Source organism: Polistes dominula, unplaced genomic scaffold (assembly GCF_049000335.1).
Source record: "Polistes dominula isolate Pdom_NZ unplaced genomic scaffold, Pdom_raw_medaka contig_82, whole genome shotgun sequence".
Taxonomy (NCBI): domain Eukaryota; kingdom Metazoa; phylum Arthropoda; class Insecta; order Hymenoptera; family Vespidae; genus Polistes; species Polistes dominula.
In genome coordinates, this window is record NW_028301046.1 from 6,374,619 (window position 1) to 6,391,643 (window position 17,025).

The 17,025-nt window shown below is 34.8% G+C and overlaps 2 protein-coding genes and 1 long non-coding RNA gene across 6 annotated transcripts; 2 read left to right on the forward strand and 1 right to left on the reverse strand.

Annotated features, from left to right (window-relative positions):
• Positions 1–458: 458 nt before the first annotated feature.
• anne (polyamine-transporting ATPase anne boleyn) lies at positions 459–10,798 on the forward strand. 2 transcript variants are annotated; one of them, XM_015324230.2, is made up of 11 exons: positions 459–3,623; positions 4,008–4,092; positions 4,193–4,420; positions 4,502–4,635; positions 4,727–4,883; positions 4,970–5,174; positions 5,254–5,598; positions 5,673–6,627; positions 6,710–7,232; positions 7,310–7,491; positions 7,579–10,798. In XM_015324230.2, the coding sequence occupies exons 1-11, from the start codon at positions 3,491–3,493 to the stop codon at positions 9,006–9,008; spliced, it is 4,377 nt and encodes a 1,458-aa protein (XP_015179716.1). In that variant the 5' UTR covers positions 459–3,490; the 3' UTR covers positions 9,009–10,798. The 2 variants fall into 2 exon arrangements, with proteins under 2 accessions (XP_015179716.1, XP_015179717.1); XM_015324231.2 differs by having other exon boundaries at positions 460–3,614.
• Positions 10,077–16,111, reverse strand: LOC107068051 (venom protease). 3 transcript variants are annotated; one of them, XM_015324053.2, is made up of 9 exons: positions 15,592–16,111; positions 15,101–15,145; positions 14,334–14,588; positions 12,623–12,708; positions 12,441–12,526; positions 12,187–12,324; positions 11,966–12,102; positions 11,634–11,791; positions 10,077–11,554 (listed from the first exon to the last, which is right to left on the reverse strand). In XM_015324053.2, exons 1-9 carry the CDS (start codon positions 16,106–16,108, stop codon positions 11,396–11,398), a joined length of 1,581 nt encoding a protein of 526 aa, XP_015179539.1. In that variant the 5' UTR covers positions 16,109–16,111; the 3' UTR covers positions 10,077–11,395. The 3 variants fall into 3 exon arrangements, with proteins under 3 accessions (XP_015179539.1, XP_089031472.1, XP_089031471.1); XM_089175346.1 differs by lacking the exon at positions 14,334–14,588; XM_089175345.1 differs by lacking the exon at positions 14,334–14,588 and having other exon boundaries at positions 12,441–12,708.
• LOC149031664 (uncharacterized) lies at positions 13,005–14,572 on the forward strand. Its single transcript, XR_016177566.1, has 3 exons — positions 13,005–14,180; positions 14,267–14,355; positions 14,433–14,572. It is a non-coding gene; the product is annotated as an uncharacterized LOC149031664 (long non-coding RNA).
• Positions 16,112–17,025: the final 914 nt, after the last annotated feature.

Here is a 17,025-nt window from a genome sequence, read left to right on the forward strand (position 1 = left end):
TTACGCCTTTTAATCGCTTAATAAATTGATTTTTTTACTAAAGGCCATACACTTCATAAATGTTTAAACTATACAAAATTTTGAGAAATAAGGAAAACGAGAGTTTTCTTAATCGAGAAACAACTCGCTTTTACGAGTAGTAAACGTAGAATCGTCGAAGAAAGAACTTCTTTCTTTATTTTATATAAAATATTTTTTCTATTCGCAACTAATCAAGAAAAAAACATCAAGAATTGTATTCTCTAAAAAGAATAAACGTCATTTGGATGCTGAATTAAGGAATAAAAAATGTCTTCATAAGTGCAATTCGATATCTTCGTTCTTTTGGAGTAAGCAAAAATCATCGGGATAAGAAAAAGCATCGGGTTCCTTGGCAACACGTGACAGCCCTAAATGAATATTGCGCGTGCTCGGATACGTTACTGAGTGAGACCTATGCCTGTGCGAATGAGAAAGAGTGGGAATATGAACGAATCAGAAAGAGAGAAAGAAGGACAGTGCAATACGCCAAATGATTCCCTTAATTCGTTCGCGTTCAAAGCAACTACGGTATGGAATTAAATAAGGGGGTCACGAAGAATTAGTCATCGTCTTTTTAATCAAACTGAAATAGCTCTGACTTGTTAAACAGCTTGTTAAACATTTAAAAGAATCGATATCATCTGCTAATTTTGTACGGGTGTTCGATCGTACAAGAATGAGAAAGAAATAGAGATAGAAAAAAGAAAGAGAGAGAGGGAGAAAGAAAGAAAAAGAGAGAAAGAATTTATTAAAGGCCAATATATTGGGTGGAGGGAGTAAGGTAAAGTTGGAAAGGCTGCAAGTCCGCCATCTTAAAAGTAGCACATTGCTCGAAACGAATCGACCGGAGCGCGAATCGTGTGCCTGTTCCCAAGCTCACTTCAGTCTACCGTTGCGAATTGACGAGGTTCGATCTTCTGATATTAAAACGGAAGTACTACAAAGCATTCCTATTCGTAAATTTATTCAACAAAGTTATGCATTCGAGTGAAATCATACAAAAACAACAACAATAACAACAACAATTATTGTGCGAGTCGGAAAAATAAAAGAGAATCGTCGTCTGATCGACGATATTTTTTTTTATTGTAAAAAAATATCTGACAAAGTAGCCTCGATGCAGTCTTATCCAAGAAGAGAAGCAAAACGAAAAATAATAAAGTGAGCTCCCGGAAAGGGGAGACTTTTTCTTTTCCGTTTCTTAATTTGCAAGATATTGGGATAAAAAGAAGGTGTACGCAGAACTCGTTAGAACTGAAGATTCCAAAGATAACGACGGGGAGGAGAAAGAGGAAGACGGTAGTGATAACAACGACGCCAACGACGACGACGACAAGGAGAAGGAAGAGGAAAACACGAAAATTCGTTCACTTCAACGACGAGGATACATTTGAAGAAGAAAGCTACATTAAAGTTTCGTTACATTTCATTATGAGAAACATGCTAGGAACAAACTTTTGTACCGCGTTCTCTGTACTTAGAAGTCCCGAAGAGGGTGAATCGTTAAAGCGAATCGTTTGAAAAAAATATTTGAAAAGAGAAAGAAACTTTAGAGAAAAGATTTAATATATCCTTAAAATTAATTTCATATATCTATTATTCAAACACACACACATATATATATATAATTTTGATTGTGTTTCGTGTTGTGTATCGTTCGCGCCATTCGACGTTTGCCGGAAGGGAAGATAATAATAAAAAAAGACGATTAACATTAAACGATATATCGTTCGTTAAAAGATTCGAACGAATCGCGTTTCGAGAGAAAACGAAAGAAAAGGAATTCGTTTGGTCGTTGACGTAATCTCTTGTCTATATATAGAATTCTCTTGTGTATTTCGTAGACTTTCATGAACGTCTCCCGAGAAGGCCAGACGTCGTCTATTCGCGAACGTATGTGAGTGTAACGATTGATCGATTATTAATTGAAATAATAATATTAAATAATAGAACATATTTAACGATCGGTAAGTGTTTGTGTTTGTGATAAATTACAGTCAAGTGAAAAAGAAATAGGAAGAAGACAACTCGAACGATATATATATACGAAGAATTTTGTTCTATTCCGATATTGGATCATTTGAAAAGAAACCTAGTTATTATCGTAGGTCGATAAAACAGGAATCTTTTGTATTAAAATCTGCCGATCGAGATATCCCGACGGCACTAAAGATATTCTTATAACCCGTAATGTATTTGAGATCGCACAAGGGCGCAGCAAAAGGGTGGTACGAGCAAAAAAGAGAGACGGTAGGAGGTGGAGGAGGAATCTTGACCAGGAGTCGAAGGAACAACAATAACAGCAACGACGCCATCGTCGTCGTCATTGGTGGTGGTGGTGGTTGCGGATCGATCAAAGACAGGAGGAGACGAGATAGGCCGAATCAAAAGGATCTTTGTCAGGGTTCCTGCTGTTGTTATTCGGATCTCGAGCTAGCTAAGCTTATTCTATTTCGGCCAAGGTTACTCGAAGGAAGTAACACTTATAAGAGGAACAAAGTTTCGAGGCTGGTGTGCCTTGAGCGCGGTATGAGCGAGGGTGAACGCTCGGTAATAACGCCGCGAATCGGCTGGCGAAAGCTCACCGATCCCGGAGACTGACACGAATTCAGGAATTTGCCAGTAGATCCGAAGCGATAGCATCGGCTACGGCTTGCTGCTCCTCGGCTTCTATATTCTCCTGCCGTTCTCTCAGCTAAAAGCTCCGATAGTACGCATTCCTTACTCTTTCCTAAGATCAATGTCCCCCCAATGGTAGAAAACGGTTCACCTAGAAGAGCCTCGAGAACCTCCAAGAGAGATCCCAAAATGGCGGGTAATCGGTGTCGGTAGCAGACGGGGTATCATTTAACCCGCTACCGAAGAAGGAACGAGAAAAAGGAAAAGATAGAAGAGGATTTTTGCGTCCTAATCGCCACCGAGCCATCGCCTCGCAATTTTCCTCTTGTAGTCCTTTCGTCAACTATCTCCAGTGTCCTTGGTTCTCCTTAAAAATAAATTGAACTTACAGTAAAGAGAACCTGACTAAACTGATAGTAGAAAGAATCGTAAGAAAGAGAAAGAAAGGCACGAGGGGGAAATCGCGATTAGATTTGTACCATCGACTCTGCTCTCCCTTCTCTGATCCACAACACCTCTCCTCGATTCAACAAAACCCTCTCCTTCCTTACTACACCTTCAATGGACAATAATAATCCATAAGAAGTAAATATTAGTGGTATAATATGTATTAGTGATAGTAGTAGTAGTTAATCGGAAAGAAGGACAAGAATATAAATAATCGAAAAGAAGAAAAGACGCTGTCGTGAAGACGCGAAGAAATCTTTGCAAGAATCACGATTGCCCTCTGCTCGATTTGCTTTCTTGGGAAGAGAGAGAGAGATAGGGATAATAAAAAATATAAGAAAAAGTTTTATTTTTTTGTCCCACGTGATCGATCGATTGGCTGATCGTCAGCATCGTTATCATTATGCCGCCGACACCTAACAAATTGAATCTGAGCTTCGCCAGAAACGCTTACAGCGTTTTCGGAACTCGTGCTACCGACACGACCACAGAACAACAACGCGAACAAAAAACGGAACTACTCGAGGGTAAGAATGGTAAAGAATAGATCGTAATGTGAGCACATTGAAATGAATTTGAAAAACATTTACGTCATTGATCTATTACGTATTGATGCAATTTACGTATGCCCGATAACTCACAATAAGCCTTGAAAATGATCGTTTGTAATCTTTTTGTTTGCTCGACCTTGCACGTGTATACATATTTTTTATTTTATATAAAAAAGACGAAGAGTATTAGACACGTTCGCGTGTTTAATTAATAAATATTCTGTACGTTTCATGGGTACAAATAATATTTTCCATTTGAATTTTCAGATTTTTTTAAATTTATATTGTCAAAGCTATCAAACGATCTCTATAGGTGTATAACTGTATCTTATATATACATGACTGTATCAGACTTATATTTGATTCTAGGTACAAGAGGCAATGGCCTCCTTCATCTAAAAAATGGCGTGGATTACATTAATCCTGGCGAAGAAGATCAGATGGAAATTTATGGGTAATTAAGAAAGGAAACTATGAATTATCTTAACGATTTTGACATATACTAATAAATTAATTCGATTATAAATATGCCATTTCTTATCTTCTCATTTTAGTTACAAGAGAAATCATACTCAGACTGTAATCACCTGGTTCTTCATCTTCCTTACCTGCGGTCTTTTACGATTGATTTTCCATTGGGTACCACGTCTTATGTTGCAAGCTACTCATTCCAAATGTCCGTTGGATGAGGCTGATACTGTTCTATTGGTAGAAAAGTTTCAAGAAAAGCATACTATTTATTATGTGAAAAAATTAAAGACCTTAACAGTTCGCGATGTTATGTTAGTATACATTTGGATATTTTATATGATCTTCTGAAAAAAAATAATAATAATAATAAAATGCAATTGATTTGTTCAAAGGAATAAACCATTCGATGGAGAATCATTAATGGATAATGAGCCGTGGATGGATAACGGAAGTATGATAACTATCAAAACAGAAAAGGAAGAAATTCCAACGTTGTCTATGCATTTAGTTGGCGGACATTTTAAACGTAAAAATCATTTTTTATAAAATTTTTATACATAATTACAATCGTTTAATAATATGCAAATACAAAATAATTAACGAAGAATCATTTTTAGAGGTCCAATCAATCGTCATTTTTAATTGCAAAAAGTTAACATACGTGTGGGATACAGAAAGATCTGAATTCTTAAAGTTACGTGGACTTGACATTGGTGTCGTAAGTTCGTCTCTACACCAAATGCAAGGTTTAAGTGCTCAAGAACAATACATGAGGTAATAATATTACGGTATTCTATCTATTGTTTCCTAGTTCATTATAATCACTATTCTTTATAATAAGAGATTGTTCATTGTTCTAGGCGTTGTGTTTATGGAAACAATGAAATAGTTATTCCAGTTAAAAGCATAATAACATTATTATGCCTCGAAGTACTCAATCCATTTTACGTCTTCCAATTATTCAGCTTCTGCTTGTGGGTAGCGGACGATTATTATTTTTACGCAATGGTTATTTTATTAATGTCAAGCATCGGTATCATAATGGCGGTTAACCAATCTCGTCGAGTAAGCAAATTTTTGTTTTCTTACGTAACAAAATTTTTTCCTATATGTAATTTTTTATCGTTAATTCTTTATTCAATAGAATCAAGATAATTTACGATCTTCGGTACACGCGGTTTCCTCTGAATTGGCAACCGTTATAAGAGATCGTTCGACTGGACAAACTGCAAGTATACCAGCGGAACGTTTAGTTCCTGGAGATATTTTAGTTATTCCACCTCATGGTTGTACGATGACCTGCGACGCTGTCCTTTTAACCGGAAATTGTATTTTAAATGAGTCAATGTTAACCGGAGAATCCGTTCCAGTAACAAAAACACCCATTCCTTCTTCCAACGAAATTGTCTACGATACAAAAGAACACGCTAGACATACTCTTTATTGTGGTACGAAGATTATTCAGACGAGATATTTTGGATCTGAAAAGGTACATTTCGATTATATAATATTAACAAACAATAAGGTGATAAATCTTTCAATCGTATGTTTCGTGTTTAACAGGTACTCGCAGTTGTCATCAGGACAGGCTTTAGCACTAGCAAAGGAGGATTGGTACGATCGATCATGTATCCACCACCTGTTGATTTCAAATTCGAACAAGATTCTTATAAATTCGTTATATTATTAGCCGGGATAGCAAGCATCGGTGTAATCTATACGGTAGTAACGAAAGTTATGCGAGGTGTTCTGCTAAAACACATTGTTTTGGAAGCTTTAGATCTGATAACTATCGTAGTACCACCTGCTTTACCAGCAGCCATGACGGTTGGTCGATTTGTTGCTCAAAAAAGATTAGAAACGAACAAGATATATTGTACAAGTCCAAGAACCATAAACGTTTCCGGTTCGATCGATTGCATTTGTTTCGACAAAACTGGAACTTTAACTGAAGATGGTCTCGATATGTGGGGTGTTGTACCAGCTTCGGAAACAAAATTCCAATTTCCTATAAAGGAAATAACTACTTTACCATTAAGCGATTTGCTAATAGGAATGGTTACGTGTCATGGAATCACTATAATTGATAATCAGTTGGTAGGCGATCCACTTGATTTAAAAATGTTCGAATCCACTGGTTGGACTCTGGAAGAACCTGACGTTTCGGATACTTCCAAATTTTCTATGCTCTTCCCTACGATAGTTCGACCTCCTAGAGGTTCCAAAATTTTGAAGAAAGGAACAAACGACATATCGATCGATATGAGCCGACAGAATTCCATGACTTCTGACGTAGTAGATAGCATCTCTTTAAGTAACTTAGACCCTGCTTTGACTGGTGGTTCAACAGCTGATCTAGGGGAACAAGGTGTAGAAGTTGGTATCGTTCGGCAATTTCCTTTCACATCTAGTCTTCAAAGGATGAGCGTTATCACCAGAACATTAGGAGCTAATCACTTTGATCTTTATTGCAAAGGAAGTCCTGAAATGATTCTCAGTTTATCCAAACCAGAATCCAGTAAGTCCAAGTTTTTATCGTACAAATTTATATTTCACTTTCTTCAAATGTTTTATAATAAACAATTATTAATCATTTATAGTTCCGCCCGATTTTGCGAACGTTCTTCAAGAATATACAGCAGAAGGTTATCGCGTAATAGCCATAGCGCATAAATCATTAAACCGTCTTCCTTATGCAAAAGTACAACGAATGAGTCGTGAATCTGCCGAAATCGACTTAAATTTCTTGGCATTCGTTGTAATGGAAAATCGTTTGAAGCCGGAAACTAATCCCGTGATCACAGCTTTAAATGCTGCTTGCCTCAAGACTGTCATGGTGACAGGAGATAACATGTTAACAGCATTATCAGTAGCCAGAGATTGTGACATTGTTAAACAAGGAGCAACCGTCATCGTAGTAGCAGCAATTACGCAACAGAATCAAACCAAACCACAGATTTATTTCACTAAAAGTAATAGTCAAGCTTCGCCAATCTCACCTGCAGGTCAAGGCGATTTTAGTGAAATGACGGATTACAATAGCGTGGTGAGTCTGGATACTGTGGAAAGTGGGTCCTTTGGAAATAATGTTTTAGAAAATGATGTTAATTATCTATCGGATAAGTAAGTAATCGTTTGTGATTAATTTGATTTCCACGATTTGTTGATTTTTAATTATTATTTTAATTTTTATATTTCAGTTTACAACGCTCGCGAAATAATTATGTTTTTGCTCTGACTGGGAAAACGTGGGCATTGGTGAAACAATACTATCCTGAACTGATTCCCAAATTGGCTACGAGAGGTGTTGTTTTTGCTAGAATGTCACCGGATCAGAAACAGCAACTGGTTCAAGAATTACAAGCTCTTGGATATTACGTTGGTATGTATTCATGAATTCATGAAAAATACTTCTTAATTGTTAAATCTAATTACGCATAATTAAATTCGATAATTTTCTTTTTTACAGCAATGGTGGGCGATGGTGCAAACGATTGCGGAGCATTGAAAGCAGCTCACACTGGAATTTCTTTGTCAGATACCGAATCATCCGTAGCGTCGCCATTTACTAGTCGCGAAACTAATATTTCTGCTATCCTTGCGGTAATTCGAGAAGGCCGTGCCGCTTTGGTAACATCTTTCGGCAATTTCAAATACATGGCCGCTTATTCGCTTACACAATTCATCTCCGTGATGATTCTTTATAGTATCGAATCTAATTTAACCGACATTGAATTTCTTTACATCGATCTGTTCATCATTTCGATATTTGCTGTCTTCTTTAGCCGAACAGAAGCCTATGATGGTCAATTGGTAAAAACAGCTCCTTTGAATAGTCTCATCAGTGTAACACCGATTCTTAGTTTGCTAACACAAATCTTGATCGTAGCCATTTTCCAATATACAAGTTTTTGGCATCTACAACAAATGGAGTGGTACGAACCTTTTAATTTTACGAGTCAATCGGCCGAAGATAAAGACAACGTTAAATGTTTAGAAAATTACACCATATTTACTATCAGTTCGATGCAGTACATCATTCTAGCCGTAGTTTTTTCGAAAGGACCTCCATACAGAAAATCAATCTTCACTAATTACGGTCTTTTGGCTTCTTTCGTTTTATTATCTCTCTTTTCTGTCTATCTCGCTCTGTTTCCGTTTCAATGGTTAGCTAATGCATTCGAGCTCGAACTTCCCAATGACAGGAGCTTCCGTTTTATTCTGGTAGGTTACGGAGTCGCCAATTTTATAATCTCATTGATGGTGGAATACTTATTCGTTGATTATTTGGTATTCACTAAATTACGTTTTCTTTGGCACAATATCGACAAATCTAGACGAAAATTCTTAGCGATTGATCGCGATTTAGCGAGAGATTTGAAATGGCCACCTATATCGCAAGAACCGTTACCAGAAGCAGCACCTGACATTCTTATTCGTCAAAACGTAACCGAGATCAAAATTGAAAAACGAGCACCCGAACCTTGCCGACAAGCCGACACGAATTTTATGAACAGTCCGATCTGTAATAACATTAAACCTTTTGGATCTGCCAGAGAAGTTACTTTGAATCCTAGATCTCTCTTCAACGATCGTAGGAATACCGTGTCGATGCAAACCGTACCTTGCTTCGAGGGAAAGGAATCAACCAAGCAATCGAAAATAGAACTAATTACCAAGAGAAGACATAATTCTGAATCAGAAAATGGTATAAATCAATACGACAAGTCATTTAAAACTCACAACACTAATCCTATCGCAACTTTACCGAGAAATCCTACGACGACTTTGCAACCGCAAAGATTAAGAGATTTCAAAGAAATTCTTGTTCATAAGAGCGAGGACGGTTTGGCACCCAGTACACACAGTGTCCTTGAACTCGATATTTTACCATCCTGAGAATTAGCTCGTTCGAACGATCGATTATCAGCGATTGATGAAACAAATCAGAAACATTTTCTATCTGGATCAGTCGATGATAATTACTGTTATTACATATTATGGAAATATTTTATCTGCGATGGAAATCAATTAATTTTATTTGTCCTACCTTTCAAGATATCCTTAGTCTTTCTAGGATCACATATTAGCTGACGAATTTTTATTATTGCGAGATTACCAAAATGATCTCGCACCGTAGTGTTGTTTTCTCCTCTCGATCGTTATTTTTAACATGTCGAACGCTTTCGTTCGAAGTATTATTCATAAATGGACAAAAAGGTGGTGCTTTCTTGTTTACGCATTCGGCAGAACGTACTTCAATGTCCTTACATAAGAAACTTCTTCTTGCGTGTGTTCACTATAACTTTATAATTTTTAATTATATTTATATATTATATATAATTTATATATATATATAAATACATATGTTTAGATAGGAGTATTGTCAAATGATACAACCCCCATATACGGGGTAATCAATCATGCATGCGAACCTTTTCATGAATATTTGCATGAATATTTTCGATTTTAAAATAATCGGAATTTTAATTTCTAATACTGTTTTTCTTTTTTACTTAATTTGTGTAATTACTTTAATTCCTGAATCTAATTTGTTTGTAAAGATCGAGATGCATTGATTAATGATAGATAGGAACAATTTCTTAGCATTCTTCATAAATATTTCATGCGTTTTTCTACGCTGTGTATGTGTGTGTGTGTGGCATTATATATAGGATTTTAAAGTAAAAGGCATTTAGGAAAAAAGTACAGTTTTCGCAACAACTTGTAAACGATGATAAATCATATTTTGAAGAACTCATTATATAGTTTATTTGTTTAAGAAAGAAAAAAAGAAGTAACTTAAGTTAAATTGGTTTCGATATTGAGCGAAAAAAAGAGGGTTCCTTTTGACCCGACTTTCTCTCTCTCTCTCTCTCTCTCTCTCTCTTTCTCTCTCTTCGCGTCCTCCTTTTCCTAACTACTAGTATTAAAACCGTAGCCATTTCAAGAGAAAGTATTAATATCGTTATTTATTTAAAAAAATAACAAAAAAAGAAAAAGAAAGAAATTTCGGCTCATCGACGAAGCGCGACAAAATAAACTGACGAATTAAAGTTTTCGTTTCGTACGTAAAAAATTGTTATAGTATGATTAGAAATCTTTCTTCTAATTTTTAGTCACGAACTTGGGGATGAGTGTAATCTTCTATGTGTAATCTAAAATTAGACACACAAATTGATTTCATATGTAATTACTAGCTAGACTTGAATTTAGGATAGAATACCAGTTATCAATACCTCATGATTTGAATGATACAGATTTTATCAACAATTATGCATTTATTCAACGCGTTAAGATTTTATCCATCCATTTTAATGAACTTAACAACGTTGATAAAAATAATTATGAATATCACAAAATTTATAACTGGTATTGTTTATCCTTAACGTATTATAATAGGTGATATAATGATAAAACATGATGAATCTTGTGCTTAAAAGAAAAAGAAAAAGAAAAATAAACAACGGAATTGACAAGCACATAAAAAATAATATTTCGCGCGTTGTCGCAATGCACTTAACATTACGCAATAAGATAATAAATATGTGTACTTATTCTATGAATGCATATAGAGATACTTAAAAATAAAATGCGTTAAATTATTTGCGACGCTATAGCTTGTGTTGAAAAAATAATGAATGTCAAAAATAAGGAATGATATGTTTTTAACGTATAAAAAAAAACAACTATGCGTTTTCATTTGTACCTTCGATACCCTTACTCCTGATTTTTTTTCTTGTCTGATTTTTGTTAATATTCTTAAATGAAATAGTTGCGTAAGGAGGGTATTCAATTGTTTGGATGTAATTTACAAAAGAAAAAAGAATAGAAGAAAATTTATTAAGCGTGATTACAAAAACAATTGTCACACCCATACGATTGAATGAGCATGTAATCGAATAAACACGTCGATTTACTTCGATATACTTCGGGTGCCTTAAAAAATATGAACTTAAATTACCGTTATGTTATTTATACTCTTTTGAATATTTACAAATGATTGTCATTAAATAAAATGGCTGAGATTATTAATCATAAACGTAATCTCAACGCGTATCACGTAAAGGAAAGTAAACGTTTTATCGTTCCTTCGAGTCTTTAACAAAACTAACTTCATCGTCTTTTCTTTCATCGCTGAACATTCGGGTCCTCGAATTTACAAATTGATGGACTCTTTAGAATTAATATTCAAATTATTTCATTCAAGAACTTTGTGTCATGCAAAGTTCATGATGTACGCAAATAAAAACGAGCGAGATAGAAAAATTGATCCGTATTGGATGCTACGAGTTTATAACGTAAGTTATCCAATCAACTGTCTTTGCTACGCGATGATAAATCCCTGGTTGTCCTGGTTGAGCACAAGAATAACCAGCTGATACGATTCCTATTAGATACCATCTTCCTGTTTTCTCTAACATTAAAGGACCACCACTGTCACCCTGGTAAAATAATGGCAAAAAAATGATATTCCGTTAAATGAAAAAATAATTTACTAAGTATCAATAAACTGTTACTTACTTGGCATGAATCTTTACCACCGCTACGATAACCAGCACACATCATTTCGTCATAGATGACCACGTTAATACCGTTCGAATGATGCCACCTTTCGCAAATACGATTGTCTATAACTGGTACGTCAACTGCTTGAAGTGTTTTTGGTCGTAATCTCGAACCTAAAATATTTTCAATTGGGATTTTTTGATCAGAAAAATGATTGATTTGAATAACCGTACAAGTTGTTCATAAAATGTATGACCAAGTACATAAATCGTCCATGTATTAGGAACAACTTGTATTTTAAAACTTCATTGTTTTTTTTAAGATAAAAGCATATCGGTATAATCTACCAGCTTGAAGAGCACCCCATCCAGCAGCCCAGCCGTATTGACCTAAAAAGTCTTCATTTTTTTCTGGCAAACAAATAGGTGAAATGTGTGGCATATAATGAACCGGTCGGTCTAATCTGAGCACTGCTACGTCGAATCTGAGAACAAATATACGATTGAAATAAAACAGAAATAAATTTTACAAAAAAATTATTTTTTTGAAACGATAGATAGGAATCTACCTGTCAGCCTGTGGCGTAAATTTGAAATACGGATGAACACGAATTTCTCGAACACCAAAAGTGTAAGCTGGCAGTGATTCGGTAGCTGAATTGACTACGTAATCTCCAAGGGTAACTTGTACCTGACGTGCTGAAGCTCTGACGAATTAAGCAAAAGAAAAAAAAAGAATAAGAGGAAAATAATTAGTAAATAATTAATAATCGAATCATTAGTTGAATTTTATTCACAACTAATGCCAGTTTTTTTCACTCACTTCGCTACGCAATGACCAGCTGTTACAACGTGGTACCGATTAACCAACGTACCACCACATCTGCTGGATCCTATTCGAATGTAGGCCTGAAAATAAAAAAAAAACATTAGTATATCTTTTTTGTTTCGTTTAATTCTCAAATATACAACCGATATCCGTTTTTTTTTTCTTTTATAGCTAACCTGCCAAGGGAAACTTCCAAAACCAGCCTCGTCCCCGCCGACGATTCTTCTTTGGGCTGTTTGCTTTGAAACTGGTATACCACAATCTGGAATATTAATTTTGATTTTGTTTTCCTTCCTATAGAGACGTTTTTTTTTTTTAAATACATATTTTTTTTTAGAATAAATACATGGTATTTTACAAATAAATATTCATACGTATATTGATAAGTATAATCATTTCTTACGATCCCCTTATATGGATCGGTAAAAACGAAAGTATTAAGATATCCTTTACATATATATATATATATATATATATATATATATATATAAGATAATTTGTATTAAACAAAAAATTATTTATTTCCAAGCAATTGATTTATTCTAAAAAAAAAAAACATTGATTAGTCTTTTTGTGTATACTCATTTTGAAGAAATTCTTATTCCTTACTTATTTACGATCGAATAGCAGTTTAATTGCAAAAGATTAGTATCACCGAATTAGAGACTTGGAGTAAAATTCGTTAAAGAAACGTTTCCTTTTGAGTTTTAAAGACTTGTTATTACATATAAAAGACGTGCAAAAAAAAAAGAGATTCGATTTCAAGTTTCAATGGTTCGTCGATTTAACGATCGTACGATTGAAAAAAAGATATTGCATTTTACTATGAACATGATCGACGATTGTGCAAATGAAATATAATTTACTGTGTTCGCGGAATACTATTGTTATTATTATTAATATTATTATTATTATTGTTGTTGTTGGTGTAATTTTGGTTATTACTTGACTCGTTAGAAAGAACGAGTTGACGGCTTCAATTGAATCTCGGTTTCTAATTCCTCGATTTTCTTCGTCGTTTCGAACGATCGACGACGATACGAGGCTCGTTCATACAAAACCCAATAATTCTATTCTATTCTATTCTAACAAAGACGATGAACTCTACTAGCAAAAGAACGAGTCATTTTAGGATTAGAAACTTCGATAAAACTTTAGCTTGTCGTAACTCGTTTTAATAAGCGACCACCTTTCAAATGATAGAATATCGACAACAAATAGTCGATCGCAAATGGAAGATAAAAAAGATGTAGAAGAAGAAGAAGAAAGTGAATATAGAAGTAGTAAAAGGTAGACATTTATAAGTATAACACGCAGGTAGTATGCACTTATTTGACCAATAAAACATGCAGACGAATATTATTATTTTCTTTTCATTTTTTTTAGAATTGTCAGAAGAGAGAGAAAGAGAGAGGAATTCCATGATAAGAAAAGTAAACGAAGAAGAAGAAGAAGAAAAAAAAGAAGAACTTTTATATACATACATATAACACGTATACACATAAACACACATATACATATACGTAAATAGGACAAAGAAAAGAAAGAAGAATGAAATTGTAGAAAAGAACGAATAAAAACTTACAACACGTACAATGCAGAAGAGTCAATATCGTAGAAAGAAAAAAAAAGAGAAGAAATGATTGATTGTATTAGAACAAATCGATAAATTACAGACCAACGATGGATAGGATATTAGAAAAAAAATGAGTGAAGGAATGGGGAGAGGAAGGGGTAAGTAAAGAATAATTAACGTGCTTGTAAGATCAGTGTGCCCCGAATGATCTAATAAGTTTCGTATTCCTTTGTTTTAATCGAAGCCTAAACATAAGCGAGATGAGAATGAAGATGGGCTACATGCTTTCTTATTGGTGGGGAAGGACTTACGATCGTCATTGGTAGAGTCCGTGTAAGTTTCCAGCGGAAGTTGTTGAGAAGATTGATCTCGAGGCGTTTCGAGGAAGTTAGAATCGGAGATTGTTTTAGGATCTTTTCGTTGACAACAAGCGAACATAATGCCACCGCAACTGCCATCCAATAAGCCGGCGGACATCCAGCACATTAGAAAAAATTCACAGGTTCGTCCGTCGGCGCACAAAGTATCGTCGCCCTTCCAAAGAGGTCTTTTCTCTTGACGAGATTCTGCACAAAATATTTTCTAACTTGTTTGTTTCTTTTTCTTTCTTTCTTTCTCTCTCTCTCTCTCTCTTTCTTTTTTTCTAATTTGTTTGTTTGTTGTTGTTGTTGATCTCGTATGCAATTAAATAAACGAGTGAATGATAAATAATAAAAGAAATTTGATCGTCGATCGTTCTATTACTCCAAGTCTAGAATCCGTGACTCTACTTTAAGTAAAGATTTCGTCAATGCGACTCCATTTTCAAATCAGCCTACCGTAATGCCTGCTATTATTATATTGCTAATTCCAGACTATAACGAGAACGCGTTAGTCTATCCCTAAAGAAATCCCTCCCATAAAAGACACAATGCCGGAAATTGTCAACCACCTATGCAACTTTTCACCCTCAATCTCTAAACAATTAAACAACTACCAAGCGGGAATTGATCATTTTGTTTATTGGTGTTTTACAACTAAATATACAATGAAAAATTAATATATATATAATGATTTTATTATATACTATTAACCGTACCTGTTTCCAGCCTTGGATAATCTTCTAACGTTTGTTTTCGATGATCTGAAAGAAAATATCTATGAAACGTGTAATTTATTTCCCTTAGAATAAAAGTTTTATTTTTCGTGATGTTTCTTCAATTTTTAAATAACCAGAAAATATCATTCAGTTAGAATTAATTACAGCGAGATGGAGTTTGATTTCGTAATAATGTAATTTGGACATCCATAGAAATCAAATATTTTGTAATATATTTTAATTAACTACGTTGTTGGGTAACTTTACCGTTAGATATATCTATGTGCAAATGATTTTTATAATAAAAATAGAAAAAAATGACCTAAAATTGATATGAAAATTTCGATCCTTGGAATGTTGAATTAAAATGAAAGGAAAATATAAGTCAACAACCATATAACGTTTTCTTCACGAAAAATCAATGAAATATAAAATGTAAAAAAAATCGGACAACTATTAACATGAAAAAAAAAGAAAAGAAATATTATTACCTCTAACATCATCCTCAAAGTCAGGCAGCTGATTGGATTGAAAGAAAGTTGTACTTCCTCCACCAGCAGGCGGTAGAAAATCGTTGTCACGAAATATCAACCTTGGAGTTCGATGACCCATCACCGGTCTGGAGTATTCAGAAACGGGACTTCTCCAAAGGGACTTGTACTGTCTCCAAGGTGATGAAAATTGTGCTTGGGGTCCGAAACGTGCAGCTGGATAAGTCCCAACGTTTCTTGGCCCAATAGCCGGGCCACTCGTTTCGAGAACATAACCACCTGGACCGCTAGGAAAACGAACGTATCTTCGTTTACGAATAACTGGACTTAAAAGCCGTTCGGTTGTACGATTGCTATCACTTGTTTCATTATGCAATGGAATTCTAACGGTATCGATCCTTTCAAGATGGAATTTTTTTGGATGAACTGTAGTGTCTTGGTTGGCCTGACTCTTCGAAGAGAGCACCAGGACCAGTCCTATGAAAAACCAATGGCACACCTTCGTCGCCAACCCCATTGCTCGGTTTCTGAAAAAAAAAATAAAAAAATAAATTATCCATATAAGATTTGAGAGATTCTGATTTATAAAGATTTTTTCTATAATAAAGAATTATTTTGATCAATGTAATTAATCGATTTGTATTTCTTAAGAGATTTTTCGTAGTGACTCGTTAAAATAAAACGATTTTTAATTGAGTTTCATATATAAAAAAAAAGAAAAAAAAACATACGATCGTTTCCAATGAGTCATCGTTGCAGTTGGAAAGTCATTCAAAAAAAAGTTTCGAAAATAAATAGGGAAAGATTAAAGGGTAACTTCCTTCGTACGAAGGATTAAGAGACAGCGAAATCTAGTTTGCGTCACATTTAGAACCGTAACGAGCGAAAGTAAAGATTCTCGTCTTTCTTCATAAGGATGGAGAGAGAAAAACAAAACGAAAAAGAAAGAGAGAGAGAGATAAGTAAAGGTTTGAAACTGGATCCGGTGTCAGCATCACCGTCCTAATCACTAGAGTATAGTAACATTTGTTATGCCAGTGGTTGTCTTGACCCGTGCCAGTCACACTAATCGCTGTAGTCGTTCATGGCTAATTTAACAAGCTAACAATTACTCCTTCTCATAATAACGTAATGGAGAAGGCTCGAGCAAAACTAAATTAGAAAACTGTTAGAGAAGAAATTAAAGGGAAAAAAAAGAAGAATAAGAATAAGAAGAAGAAGGAAAAGAAAAGAAAATATTTTCTGTAGTTATTAAAAATAAAAAAAAGAGGTTTTAGGTGATGGAATTTCGTGCAAAAGTGACGATGATAAACGGGACAGGATCGAACGGCCTTGTCGAGTACGATCGACCGGCTTCTGACTCGGTTCGATGTGTTAGTAGGTCATTGGCTCTCCGTTTGCCTCTCGTGAATCCACCAGAAGTGAAAGTGCACT

Coding starts and splice junctions, on each gene's coding strand:
- anne (XM_015324230.2), top strand. CDS start 3,491: ATGCCGCCGACACCTAACAAATTGAATCTGAGCTTCGCCAGAAACGCT. Junction 4,636..4,726: donor AGTTGGCGGACATTTTAAAC/GTAAAAATCATT, acceptor AATCATTTTTAG/AGGTCCAATCAATCGTCATT. Junction 5,175..5,253: donor CGGTTAACCAATCTCGTCGA/GTAAGCAAATTT, acceptor TTTATTCAATAG/AATCAAGATAATTTACGATC.
- LOC107068051 (XM_015324053.2), bottom strand. CDS start 16,108: ATGGGGTTGGCGACGAAGGTGTGCCATTGGTTTTTCATAGGACTGGTC. Junction 11,792..11,965: donor ATGGGGTGCTCTTCAAGCTG/GTAGATTATACC, acceptor AAAATATTTTAG/GTTCGAGATTACGACCAAAA. Junction 11,555..11,633: donor GTGGTAAAGATTCATGCCAA/GTAAGTAACAGT, acceptor TTATTTTACCAG/GGTGACAGTGGTGGTCCTTT.